Consider the following 14,838-nt stretch of genomic DNA (forward strand, 5'->3'; position numbering starts at 1 on the left):
TTGGGCAGTAATTGGCTGGATCTTGGGTATTATTTTGATCCTTCGGTATTAGATAAGTGGTTCCCTGAGTAATAAATGGTGGTTTTCCTGCGGATTAGAAATAATATGATTAATTAATACTGTTAAAAGCTCATGAACACTCCAAAACTTCTTAAGGTAAAAACTCCATCAGGTCCAGAAGATTTCTAGCTCTTTGATAATATTCGAGACTTATCGAGGGATATAGATAATATTACTGTAGTGTTGACAGTTGTTCGTCGTGTCTTCAATATATCCAGCATTGTTGTTATGGGTAGCTGGCGTCGAAGGTTGGTTTCTCCAAAACTCATAAATTTCCTCTTGGCTTGCGTAGGATTTATTTTAATTTTTTACAATGGAATTCAGTTTCCTATAGAAAGTCTTCTCTTCATGCTCAAAAAGTATATTGTCGTATTTCCGGTTGTTACTAACTTTGTATCTCTTTAGACGGCCTGAATAAACGGAGAGTTTTTGTTTTAATGATATTTTATTATTATAATTCCAGATTTAGCCATACGGCTCACACTCCCTCCAAGGGAAAAATTGACTCATTCCAAATACCTACGGTATCAAAAGGATTGAGCTCTGTTGGGGCTCTTTTCGTTTTATCAAGCCCTAGGTGACTATCAAGGTATGCTGGAGTATTTACCAAAAGTTTTCGTTCACCTCTGGACGTCGAGAAAGTAGTATAGCTTTCTGCATGGTTTTATAGAAATGTTCATCATTCAGACCCAGAGGAGAGAGCTCTGGTGGGACTCTTTCTATGTTATCAAGTCCTAGGTGACTTGATACATCGGTGTATCTCCCAAAAATTTTCCCAAGCATCTGGACGTCAAAAGTAGCACAGCTTTCTGTATGATCTTATATAGATGTTCATTTAGACCCAGCTTTTTTATGTTTTCTTGGAGGTTCGTCCGAATGACTGCAGTGGTAGATGGAATAATAGGTATCATCTAGGTACTTTCCATTCTCCATTGTCTCTTTATTTGTATTTCCAGATTTCTGTACTTGGCGATCTTTTCGTTGTGCTTAACATCGATTAGTGTTATTTGTCTCGTTAGTTTATTAACTAGCACGAGAACTGGTCTATTATGTGCTACAGTGGTTTATGAGCACAGTGCGATCCCAGTATAGCTTATAGTTGTTATTCTCAAGCATACTCTCAGGAACTTGGGAGATGGTTTGTTTTTAGAAGTCCCAGTTTAAAAGCTATCTGTTGATGGAGGATCTTCCCTACTGAGTCATGCCGTTCCTTATATTCAGTTGCAGCAAATGGCTTATTATATTTATTATTATTATTATTATATAACAAATGAGGGCAGCAGAGCGAGATCCTATTATGCCCAAAAAACAAAGAAAAATATCCTTTTAAAACTAATACTAATTATATACAATTAAGTATATCATACAAAAATGAGGAAAAAAATAATGTGGTCCTAAAATATCGCAATCCTCTAAATAAAATAAAGAGGTATAAATTAATTTTTTTTAAGATCGTTGCAATATAGTATCGTCATCAAAATTATTCCAGATTTTCATTTTCAAGTAAGATTTTATAGAGACGAAAGCGAGTTAGGTCTAACGTATATGGAGTATTACTAACAGAGGTTAGAGATATACGTGTAAAACATTTACGGATCAAAACATTTTTGAGTTTGCACATTTACACACTGATACTATGTGATGAGGCCAATTTTGGTCATTATTACTTATCACTCCGAGATCGTTGTGGAAGGTTACTGAGTTTAAGGGATGTCCACTAATGAAGTACGGTAGTAATGTCTTATTTTTGCCGATATGAAAAACAACGCATTTTGCAATGTTAAACGGAAGTAACCATTCTGGGGAACCTTCGAATATTGCGTCAAGAGCGTGTTAAAGAACATGTTGGTTAATAATTGGATTCACATACTATAATTTCGTATCATCAGCGTAAATGGAAACCTTACTGGATAGAATTATCGGAAGATCACTAGGATAGATACAAAACAGTAGCGGTCCAAGTTTTGATCCTTGTGGACCATTCTTGAATAGTTTATCTAGTGAGTAGTCTTCCTTACACGAATCCTGAAGTATCAGTCGGATAGAAAATCTTGAATACAAATGTTTAACTTTCCGTGGATACCATAGTGATTAAATTTAGCTAGTAATCGACGTTTTGGAATACGCTCGAAAACTTTGGAGAAGTCTAAGTAGACTACATCGACAGGATGCCGATTGTTTAAAAATGATGACCAATGGACTGCCGGAGTGATGCCGTAGATTTTATTGACATCTGTTAGTTTCCCTTTCCAAACCAACCTTGTTTAGTGTTTAGTTATTTTTTCATATTTTTTTTTACAGAATCTTTGCGCTTTTTGCAATATCTAAGTATTCTAATAGTTACTACAACAATTTTACAAGGTTGTGTAAATAATAAAGCATGTTGTTTTATAAAAATAACAATAAAATGTATCAATAAAGTAAGGTTAGAATTTCTTTAATTTAAACTTTTAAACTATATTTCATAGAAATAGAAGACTAAATTATGATGGTATTATCGTAAAAAATACTATACTTAAAAGAAAAAGAAGCAGAGGAAGCCAAATGTTAAGTTTAAAGAAATTAAAAAATATTGAGATTAGACATTTCAACTTTTGTTTGGAAAGTAATAATAACAGTATGGTCGCTGTGACGTCACACTCCGGCTGTCCAATATTTACACAATGAAGTAAGTTTGTGATCGTTGAACGACCTTTGATAAAGCCATGCTGTTGGTGAGGGATGATAGTTTCTAGACGTCATCATCATTCTGACTTTACAACTCTGCGTGGGTCCTAGCCTCCTCAAGAATTTCTCTCTAGTGGACCCTATCCATCGCCTTTCTCCGCCAAGCACGTATTTCCATATTTTTCATGTCTTCATCGATGTCTCCAAGGAACCTTGTTCAGGGTCTTCCTCTTCTTCTCTATCAACCCAACCAATGGGTCTATCAAGTAGCGTTTTTCTAGCTGGGTCATTTTGTTCCATTTGCATTACATGTCCTCTTCACCTCAGAAGTCCTATCTTAATATGTTTTACGATATCAGGTTCCTGGTATATTCTATAAATTTCGAAGTTGTAGCGTCTTCTCCACACTCCATTGTCATTCACTGTTCCATAGATCGTCTTAGTACTTTTCTTTCGAAACATCCTAACATGTTTTCATTATTTTTTGTTAGCTCCAGGTCTCTGAACCATATATTAGGACTGGGCGTATTATTGTTTTGTAGTTTTATTTTAGTATTTCTCGATATAATTGTAGATTTAAGGAGGAGATTGAGCCCAAAAAAGCATGTGTTGGCCATGCAAATTCTGCGGTTTATCTCTGCGGCAGTATTATTTTCAGTGTAAAGGAGCGCTCCCAGGTATAGAAATTCGTTCACGATTTTTTGAATATTGTATTTTATTGTCTAACATTCATTTCGATTACGACCTCGACTTGTTAAAAAGTGATCGTAATATTTTTTTAATAATACGTAAGTTTTTTACAATATTTAATAATAATAAACCACAATATCAAGTGAAAATAAGTTATATTTGACTTTTCGGGAATTTCCGAGATCAATATGGAAAATGGCCATTAAATATAGTAGATAAGATAGAAATTTCACAGGAAAATAATTTCATATCCCTATAAGTACTTGACATTATATAATAATATATGAAAATAAGATACAGAAGCAGTCTTCGCGTTTGCCTACGCAATTTTTTCTGTTTAAAAATTATGTTTCCTCCAAATGTATCCAGGAAAAGATACATAGAACTTTTGCCAATTCGTGTTGTGTTTTGTGTTGTGAACTTCAATAATTTGTTTAAACCCTTTCAATGATTGTGTTCCATCATTTCTAACATTATAAAACATTTTCATCTACAACCAATAAATAAATATAATTTTATTCGACTAAAAACAACTGAAATAACAGCAACTGTTACCCTTTATCAATAGGACAGTTTCAAAACAACTTCATCCAGTTTTAGGCAACTTTTTATAACAAAAATAAATAAACAATATAATATGTAAATAAATATGCAAATAAAACAATTGTCCACATCCACTGGTGCGTTTTCAGATTTTCTTTATTTAAGTAGACTTTACACTACATGATTTTATCATATGACAATATCATATGACAATATCATATGATATTTGTTATGATTCCTCGTTTCTATCATGTTTTAAAAAATCGTGTTTACACTGCATGATAAGTTATGACTTATGATATGAGTGACAATGAGTGAGGTTTTATTGATTTTTCTTTGTTTATAGTCATAGAGATATTAGACACAGTATAGGTGTCAACTATCAGATTATTAAAATGAGATAGTGGAAAATAAATCTTTGATTGCATTGGCTTCCCGACTTTTAATAATAATACGCCAGCAACAACTGCGTACAGCGTATAGCAGTAAGAAGAAAAAGATCAGACGTCTTTGGGCTCGCAGGTGGCTCTTACGAAGAAATCGTGGACAGGGTATATCAAATTTAGTGTTGATATTATACCAAATTAAAAATAATTAATGAAGAAACTAAACTAAAATTATGACTAAGAAGACTATAAAAGACTAAACTAAGAATAAAATAAACTAAATAGTAAATAATAAAAGAAAAATACGACGCAATAGCACACATTAGATAATAATAGGTTCAATATCAATGCAACAAACAATAAATAAATAAATAAAGGATGCTGTCTCTCGGTAAGTGAATGTCAGCGTGAATGTCGCTGAATCGACATAAGAATAAGGCGCGATATTTAAATATATTGGTATTACCGGTATTATTATCGAAAATCATATGATTTTAGCATGCGGAATAGATACTTTTCCGCATGCTAAAATATTCCTATTCTCCTGTGACAAGATATGACGAGCCGCATGACAGTGCTTATGACAAAATCATATGACAAATCACACAGTGTAAACATGGAAATTTTACTTTATGACCAAATCATATGACAAATCACATGATAAATCATGTAGTGTAAAGTCGACATTAGTGTTTATTCTCAAAGTAGATTCCTGTATATTGTTTTTTTAATCAATCAACTGTGATCAAACTGTGATCTATATAAAGGTTCAGGTTGTTATTTTGAGAAATTCTAGACTTTCACATATCATCTCTTTTTTAAACAGTCGTGTCTCTTTTTTTTGCTTCTTTTTTTTTTATTATTGAGATTAAATCGTTTTCTTCACTTATTTTCTCGCCTTCTCTCCTTGATTTTCTGTCCCTATTTTTTTGTTACCTTTTTTTTACTTTTCTTTTTTACTTTATTTTCATTTTCTTACTTTTTTCATTTCTTGTCTTCTTCGGTTTGATTTTTTTTCTTATTACTTATCCTTATTTTTTTTGGAGTCTTCTTACGTCGTAATTTATTATCTTTTCCCTAATTTTCTGTAGATTTTGTGTTTTGTTTTTTTTTGTTTATTAAGTTCTTTCTTTAATTTCATTTTTGATTCGTGCATAGAATGAAAGTGAACCTAAACAACATAATAGATAATATAAAATATACAACATAACTAAGTGAGCTATATAGTGCTATAACCGATAAGCATTATAATATATTATAATTTTAATATATAATATATTATAATAATATTATTGACAATTGTGTCAAAAAATTGTTGGAGATTAATTGTAAAAAGTTTTGACATAATGTGTACTGTTGAAAAACTGTCCCATATTTTCACGACTCGCGACTATGTTTATGAGAAATTAGGCTATATATAAAAAATATTACGCAATAGAACTGCCGGACATTGTTGTGATGCATTTTTTCTCACAAGTCTCAGTGTTTTCCGAATTAGATCGAACCGCTTTCGGGGTACCGGGACTATTCTGCTCGCACGTTTCCGTGTTGTTGTTCGTAGACGCTCGTCGGGAGACTTCCCGTGTGGCAGTACGGACATCGAAAACACTGCATTCACTTTCTAGATCGCTGTTTTCTAACTGGAGGACATTTAACTGTAACAAAATATAGGAGGTTATATAACTTATCAAATTACTAGTCAGTTGTAACACTATAGTTTAATAATTGTTAAGGTGACCTAATGAACCACTGAGTTTGTAATGCTGTAATATTAAGACTGTAAGATTCGCTAAAAGAATCGTGACTTTGAATTTCAAAACTATTGTCTGGCGTCTGGCTAATTGGTCTTTATCAAAGTCATCTAATTAAGAAAAAAAAAAGTTCAAAACTTTACATTTCTAAAAATAAGTAACGAGATAATTATAATGAAATTCAAAAGTAAAAATGGAAACTGCTTTCAAGAAGTCCAGAATGTAGAAAATTTAAAAATAATAGGGAGGCCCATGTTAATAAAGATAATGAATCATAAGTTATAATTTTGTTTATTGGTATTATTTGTTTGTTAAAACTTTCACAAACTGCGAATACTCACCTGCCTTGTATTCAAAAACAATTCACTAGAATCCGAACCACAACTAGAACTTTCGCTTAATTCGGTAGTAAACTTCCTTTGAGCCCTCGGACTCGGAGGAGGTCTTCTCGTACACACTTGAGCTTGTATATGTTCACAAACTCGTCTAAACCTTCGTATATTTCCTAAAAAAAAACTAATTACATTTCGTGTTTTGATTTTTTTTTGTGTATTAAAAGTGATATAGACTGGTAAGAGGGTGAATGGTTAAATTTAGAATATTAAATAGTATTAGTTTCAATATGTGTAAAATAAACAAATTTGTTTCGTTAGCATACGTATTTTTATCTTAAATTATTTGCAGTTTTTAAATCACTGTTACACGATACCACACATCATGTGTTAACTTGAAACACCCAATAAAAAATGCAAATTACTTATACCTTTAAATACACAACAGTCCAGATAACACAATTGTGGTAGCAGTTCTAGTCTATGAATGCTAATTAACAGAAGATCATAGACAAAGAGATTTCTGACCGCGAAAAGAGGTAAATATATATATATATATATATATATATATATATATATATATATATATATATATATATATATATACAGGGTGAGTCACCACTAACGGGACGGAAGATTACAGCGAAACCGTAAAAGATTTTGAAAAATTTTTAAATGTATAGTATGTAGGTTGATAACAGCTACATTTTAAAATTATTTTGAAATATACAGGGCATCCCAATAAAGTGCGGCGTATCAAAGTTATATTTTTTCTTATGGAACACCCTGTATTTTATTGGATTTTCTAATTGTCTGCAAAAAATAAGGTATAGTTTCATAAGACTTCCCTATACCTATGTACAGAGTTTTCTGAGTTATGTCGAATTTTCTTAAAATGTAAAACTTTAAACGAGGATTCATTCTTAATTTATTTAAGCAATTCTAATAAAATTACGCATACAACTAAATACCTGGATATTGGTTGAATGTATTTCATGATTAATTATTAAACATTTATTTACAGGGTGTTCAAAATTTAAAGTTTCATTATTGGATTATTCAATGTGTAATATAAGGCTTATTTTAAATGGAACACCCTGTATATTAATGAATTATTATGTTAAAAAAAATTTCCACTTTCGAATGATATATGAATGTCCTATAACTAGGAGTGATAGATTTTGCGTAATTTAAAATTTTCTTTTCGATTTTAAAATATTTATAGTTGTTGCTCCCGATTTTTAAACCCATCATTTGTTATAAATGAAACCAATGTAGTTGTAAACAAATGTATATACTTTATACTTTTACTTGCTGATGCACAACGAATCAGAAAGACTTTTAATAAAACAAATAATACAAAATAAACTACAACTTACTACATTATAAGCAAAAAAAAATTTTTTAAAGAAGACTAATTCTCGACTTATTTAAGTAATTATAACAAATTGTCTCTTACAGCGAAATAGTTGGGTAATGGTTAAATTTATTCCATTATTGATTATTAAACATTTATTTACAGGGCGTTATAAACTTAGTTTCAATTTTGGATTATTCAATATCTAGTATAAGGCTTATTTTAAATGGAAGACCATGGATATTAATTAATCGTAATACTAAAAAAAGTTTCCTCTTTTGAATAGTATTGTTACGATAAATATCCTGGCCTAAAATAACTGTAAATATTATGACTAATTCTGTTATGTTGTAGATTGTGCGAGACCTGAACGGAAGCTTCCAAAAAAACAACATTTCGAAAGTTCGAGGCGAGTCGATGGGAAATCCAGTTTGCCCTTACAGTTTCGCCGTCCAGTCTACTCAAGAAGGTTTTAGACTGTTCGAGATAACGGCGATTTATGTATATAAATAAAACAGTTTTATATGGAGGGACAGTTAATTCTTAAGACCCGCGGCCGCGATTTTAATTGTTACGCTCGCCTATATAAATTATGTGTATTATTCGTTAAATAAATTGATATAAATTATTGTGCCTTTTAAAGAATTAAGATAAGAACAAGACATTATAAATTGAATAAAGACAACAGTTAAATAAATATCATTTCAGTATAAAGATGTCCTATACTTAAGTCTCATAGTTTTTGCGTAATTTACAATTATTTAAACTCTTCATCGGTATACATATTGATTTTAAAACAAAAGATATAGTTAGTTAATGTCATTGTATGACATTGTCATTTTCTGACATTACGGTCTAGTAATTGTCAAAATATAAACATTCGTGTGTAATATTTAACTTTCATTGTTCCTAAAAATGAAGAATGACGCTATCCATGAAAGAGTCGACATGGAACTTTGCATTTTAGAATGTTTGGAAAATTGTCTCAGCTTCTAAAGTTTATGCTCAAAAGTATCCTGATAGAAGACACCCAAAAAAGGAAGCTTTTGAGAGATTGCTTAATAGATTTCGTGCTACTGGTAATGTTGCATATGAAAAGGTAAATAAAAATAAACCAGTTACTGGTGACAACGTTAACGAACTTATGTCCTGCTTTCTGTTACGGAAAACCCAAATATTAGTACAAGAAAAATTTCGGTTAAATTAGAAATTAGTCAAACTAGTTTATGTAGAATAATTAAGACCAACCACTTTCATCCGTATTACGTTCAACTTCACCAGTATTTGACAGAACAAGATTATGGTAACCGTTTAAATTTTTGTTTATGGACTTTAGATAAAGTTGGAGAAGATCCTGATTTATTTAGAAATGTATTATCTACAGACGAATCGACTTTTCATAATAATGGTCTAGTAAATCGACATAATTTTCATTATTATGACAGAGAAAATAAACATTTATTTCGTACTGTTGATCGCCAACACCGATGGAGTGTTAATGTTTGGGGCGGCATTATGGGCGAGTACGTTATCGGCCCGTATTTTTTTGATGGACATCTCAATGGGACAAATTTCCTAAATTTTTTAAAACAAGATTTTTGGACACTGCTTGAGAACCTTCCACTTAGTCTACGAACAAAAATGTGGCTCCAGTTGGACGGAGCTCCTGCTCATTTCTCACGTAATGTTAGGAACTACCTTAACAGAAAATTTACAAACAGATGGATAGGTAGAGGTGGTTCATATAATTGGCCCCCAGGTCACCAGGACTAACCAAGATGGATTTTTTTAAGTGGGGTTATATTAAAAATATTGTATATGCTACACCTCCTACTACTAGAGATGACATGAAATTAAGAATTACAAACGCGTTTGCTTCAATAACTCCTGCTATGTTAAATAATGTAAATAAATCATTCGAAAATAGAATCGCTTGTTGTATTGCACAAGATGGCAAGCGATTTGAACATCTGTTACATACCTGAACATTTTTTAGTTATACTAAGTTTTTGATTATTTTATATTAATTATGGTCATTATTCATTTTGTATTATTTTGTATTATTTGTTTATTAAAATTCTTTCTGTTTCGTTATGTATTTAATTGTTTTCAAAAAAAGAGTGTGTGCTCGTAAGCACGTAAGAAGTTATAGGTACATCTTATTATTATTATTATTATGAATTCAACGAAATACATATATTTTACAGTTTTATTTTTATTTAAATATTAAACTTATTTTAATACTTAAAATAATACAAAAAATAAAACGTTAATATTTACGTCATTTTTGAAAACTGTAACCTTTGCGCAGTTGCCTTTCACTTGATGAATCGTAGAAAATCTAAAAAACATCAGATTTTCAACAATTTTTTTTTTATTTTCTTTTCATCATATTTTAATACAAATTATCCTATTCCCAACGAATACAAATCCAAAGACATAAAAATTTTAGTTTATTTACAAAAAATGTATTTACAACTACACTAGTTTCGTTTATAACAATATGTCAATATGATGGGTTTAAAAATCGAAAGTAACAATTATAAATATTTAAAATCGATTTCCGTTTAACAAAATTTTAAATTACGGCAAAACTATCAGTATTAGTTATAGGACATCCGTATATCATTCGAAAGAGAATTTTTTTTTTAATTTAATAATTCATTAATATACAGGATGCTCCATTTAAAATAAGCCTTATATTACACATTGAATAATCCAATAATGAAACTTCAAATTTTGAACACCCTGTAAATAAATGTTTAATAATTAATCATGAAATACATTCGACCAATATCCAGCTATTTAGTTGTATGCGTAATTTTATTAGAACTGCTTAAATAAATTAAGAATGAATCCTCGTTTAAAGTTTTACATTTTAAGAAAATTCGACATAACTCAGAACACTCTGTACATAGGTATAGGGAAGTCTTATGAAACTATACCTTATTTTTTGCAGACAATTAGAAAATCCAATAAAATACAGGGTGTTCCATAAGAAAAAATATAACTTTGATACGCCGCACTTTATTGGGATGCCCTGTATATTTCAAAATAATTTTAAAATGTAGCCGTTATCAACCTACATACTATACATTTAAAAAATTTTCAAAATATTTTACCGTTTCGCTGTAATCTTCCGTCCCGTTAGTGGTGACTCACCCTGTATATATATATATATATATATATATATATATTATAGTTTTGAGTTTCTTGAACCGTACTATATTTAATATAAAATTAGTTTTTCTTGAGTTTAGGTTCAATAAATTATATTACATGTGGAACTAGATTTTATTTTCCATCAAAATCAACGTTTCGACAGGAAACCCTGGCCTTTGTCAAGATTCTAAAATATACAAGATTAAGAACAAACAGTTATTGTAAAATATGTATATAACTTACCAAAACGTAAAACATGACACTCACATTAGTGAAGTGACAAATAAAAGTTGATATCTGATATCTCATGGTTTACTATTGTGTATATATATATATATATATATATATATATATATATATATATTTTACAATAACTGTTTGTTCTTAATCTTGTATATTTTAGAATCTTGACAAAGGCAAGAGTTTCCTGTCGAAACGTTGATTTCTATGGAAAATAAAATCTAGTTCCACTTTTAATTTATTGAACCTAAACCCAAGGAAAAAAAAAATATATATATATATATAATATATATATATATATATATATATATATATATATATATATACATATATTATATATATATATATATATATATATATTATATATATGTGTATCTAAAATATAGTATATAGGATATTGAATTCCCTACATTTAAAAATCGAAATACTGAAATTCGACAGCAAAAAATTGGAATTTTAAGAATGATTTATAAATTGTTATAATTCAAATTTTACTACTTCATGAAACAAATATTTTATTCGTCATAAACTGTAGCAATCGAAACATCGGAACGTATATATATATATATATATATATATATATATATATATATATATATATATATATATATATACATATATATATATATGTATATATATATATATAATATATATAATATATTATATATATATTATATATATTTTTTACTGTCGAATTTCAGTATTTCGATTTTTAAATGTAGGGAATTCAATATCCTATATACTATATTTTAGATACACATAAACACATAGATACACTTATGGTAGATACTAAAAAAAGAAATATTTTGGTACCTTAGTGTAACTTGATTCTCGGCAACATATCTATTACAATTACATATTATAATATGTTCGGTCTTATTGTTTTAAATGCTTTGTGCTTGTACAAGCTATCATTATGTCAACTTTAAATAATTGTGTTTTTGTATCTTTCACTGTCAGGCATATCAAAATTTAATATTTAATTTAGAAGTAAATGTATATATAATATTCTTTTTTTTTGTCATTTGGTTTAAATATAGATCATTTATATTCTTCTTGCTTATTTATTTTTATTCGTAATACTTATTAACGTACTTAATAACGTACCTGTTTTAGCAAAAAGCAACAACGGGTACAAAAGATATCGGGTATCAGGGGTGGTATTTGTCAATCTAAATGCCACTTACGACATATTAAATTAGAGGACATTTCTCCAAAACTGTATGACATCGCCTAAATAAAAACATCACGTGTTTTATCCGCGTATATCTACAGAACAGAAAATTTTTCGTATCATTCAATGGTAAGATGAAGAACACAGATGAATGGTCTCGCTTGGGGTAGCGTAATGGCACCTACACTGTATTACATTTACACAAATGATTAACCGATACCAGTAGATACTAGGACTTTCATGTAGACGATACATTGCACAACCAAAACTTTTGTTGCTGAAGTGAAAAAAAATCTAAATGATGCCTTAAATATAATAAAAATAAAGTACGAATTAATTTTAAGCCAAACCCCGAAAAATCTTAGGAGCGCTCCTTTAATTTGTCTAAGACAGGCGCTTTCACAAAACTGAATATCTAATCTAATATAAATCTAATATAATCTATAATCAAATAAAAATACCTTTTTTTTTAAACGCATCTACCACGCAGAGGCATTAGCGTATTTAGATTAATGTTACACTTGATACAAATAGTGTATATATATTAGTTTACAATTAATAATAATAATATGTATGTGTATTACAATGTATGTTTTAAATCTTATGAAGAAGTTGACAGTCTTTAAGATAAAAAATTATTCTTTGGGTATTTGTATTTTCTTCTAGGGCAGTTGGGTATGCTATATTTGAGTCGTTCACTGTTATATTTAGGACACTGTATTAAAAAATGTTTTACCGTTAGAACATGGTTGCACACTTCATAAACTGGTTTATTTTTGCGCTGTAGTAAATAACCATGAGTAAGTCGTGTCTGGCCGATACGGAGACGGGTGTCATCAGGTGCCACCAATCACGCACCTCGATGTGCATCGCCCTTCCTTCTGGAACTTATAATTAAATTTAATTGGTTGAGAAATGAAAAAGTTTCATATAAAAGTTAATTTATCTTTAAATATGGGACATTTTCGGATCTCAAGTCAGTATGGTTTTACCCTTCTAGGGTAGCTCCCTAGAGCACTTTGCTCGAAGGGCTCTGCGAATTTTCTAAGACTCTGAAGCTGAGTTTTTTTCTTATTAGAAAACCTGTGTTTTATTTCTACAAAAGTAAATAAACCATAAAGGCATTGTCTTTTTCAAGACAATGCCACAATAAGGGCGTACCGGCTAACTACGCAATATTGCAACATATTGCGCAATAGTTTGAGACATTAATAAACATGGAAACTTGCACCAAGATGCTATCGACTTTTCATACGTTTATTAATTACACCGGAGACGACACGGGTAAGCATCACATGCTCTCTTCTCTCTTTTACTTTTGGTTTCCAACGATATGGATGTTTGTTAACTTCGTATAGCCTTAATGGAGTGTTGTTTCAAGTTTGTTGCCATTTTTGAATTATTTTTTGTTTTAAGTATGGTTTTAAATCGTTTTGTACCATTATGTTACTTTCTTCGGACATCAGGTTAGTTGGTGCGTTTTTAGCTAGTTTATCTACAACTTCGTTACCTTCAATTCTGACATGAGAAGGCACCCATAAAAAATGAACTTGGATGTTCTTATTTGAAATGTTTTTAAGTTCTTTTTTTAATAAGAAGTAGAAGGGGGTTGTCACAGTACAATTGAGTCAGTGAGGATAATGAATTTAGAGAATCTGTGATTATTATATATCTTTCTTGGTTTTGTTTTGTATTAACGATAGTGCTTTTAGAATTGCGAATAATTCAGCAGAAAAGATGGTTGTAATTGACGACAATTTGAAACTAACTGAGGTGTCTTCCGAATAAATTGCTGCCCCAACTCTGTCTTCATTTTTTAACGCATAGGTGTATACGTTGTAGGTATTGCCATATCTATTTAATAGTGTATAAAACTTTTGTTTAATGACGGTTGATGATATCTCTGATTTTCTTAGGTTTATTAGACTGATGTCGATAGCCTGAATAGATATTGTCCATGACGCAGGGTTGTGGATTGAGGAGGTATCATAAGTTTTTGGAAATTGAAAATTTAATTTGGATAAGTATGATCGTATACGAAAGTAAAAAGGATGATCAATTTAATGTGTTTGTTAAAATTTATTTGTAAATCGATCAGCAAAAACGTTATACACAACTGAATTATTTCGGTTTGATGACACTGCTGCTGCATATGTTAGGCTTAGTGAAATCAATCAGGCTACTTCAGATCTAGCCCTTGATGCTGGACGCCGATCAAATGTACCAAACAAGTTGCTATTCAATATTTGTCTTTTAACAGGTATTTCTAAATTTGCAAAGTATTCTCGCGGTTTGGAAGACAGGTGTGAATGCAAATTATCTAAATTGTAAATGTTTCTTCAATTGACTTTTTTTGAAAGATTCTGAAGTCAGTACCTTCACACATACAATACACTTGTTTTTGGTTGCGGATTGAGGAGGTATCATAAGTTTTTGGAAATTGAAAATTTAATTTGGATAAGTATGAGCGTATACG

General features: G+C 30.2%; 1 protein-coding gene across 1 annotated transcript in view; it reads right to left on the reverse strand.

The window, feature by feature from the left end:
* Nucleotides 1–3,499: 3,499 nt before the first annotated feature.
* The window catches only part of sff (BRSK family serine/threonine-protein kinase sugar-free frosting), a 649,872-nt gene continuing 638,533 nt past the window's right edge, over nt 3,500–14,838 (reverse strand). The window contains exons 13-14 of the mRNA XM_072526060.1: nt 6,439–6,602; nt 3,500–6,001 (exon numbers count right to left, since the gene is read on the reverse strand). Of these exons, the coding sequence (XP_072382161.1) occupies nt 5,774–6,001; nt 6,439–6,602 (392 nt within the window). The 3' untranslated portion in view covers nt 3,500–5,773. The remainder of the gene's footprint in view (nt 6,002–6,438; nt 6,603–14,838) is intronic.

Source organism: Diabrotica undecimpunctata, chromosome 3, assembly GCF_040954645.1.
Source record: "Diabrotica undecimpunctata isolate CICGRU chromosome 3, icDiaUnde3, whole genome shotgun sequence".
NCBI lineage: Eukaryota > Metazoa > Arthropoda > Insecta > Coleoptera > Chrysomelidae > Diabrotica > Diabrotica undecimpunctata.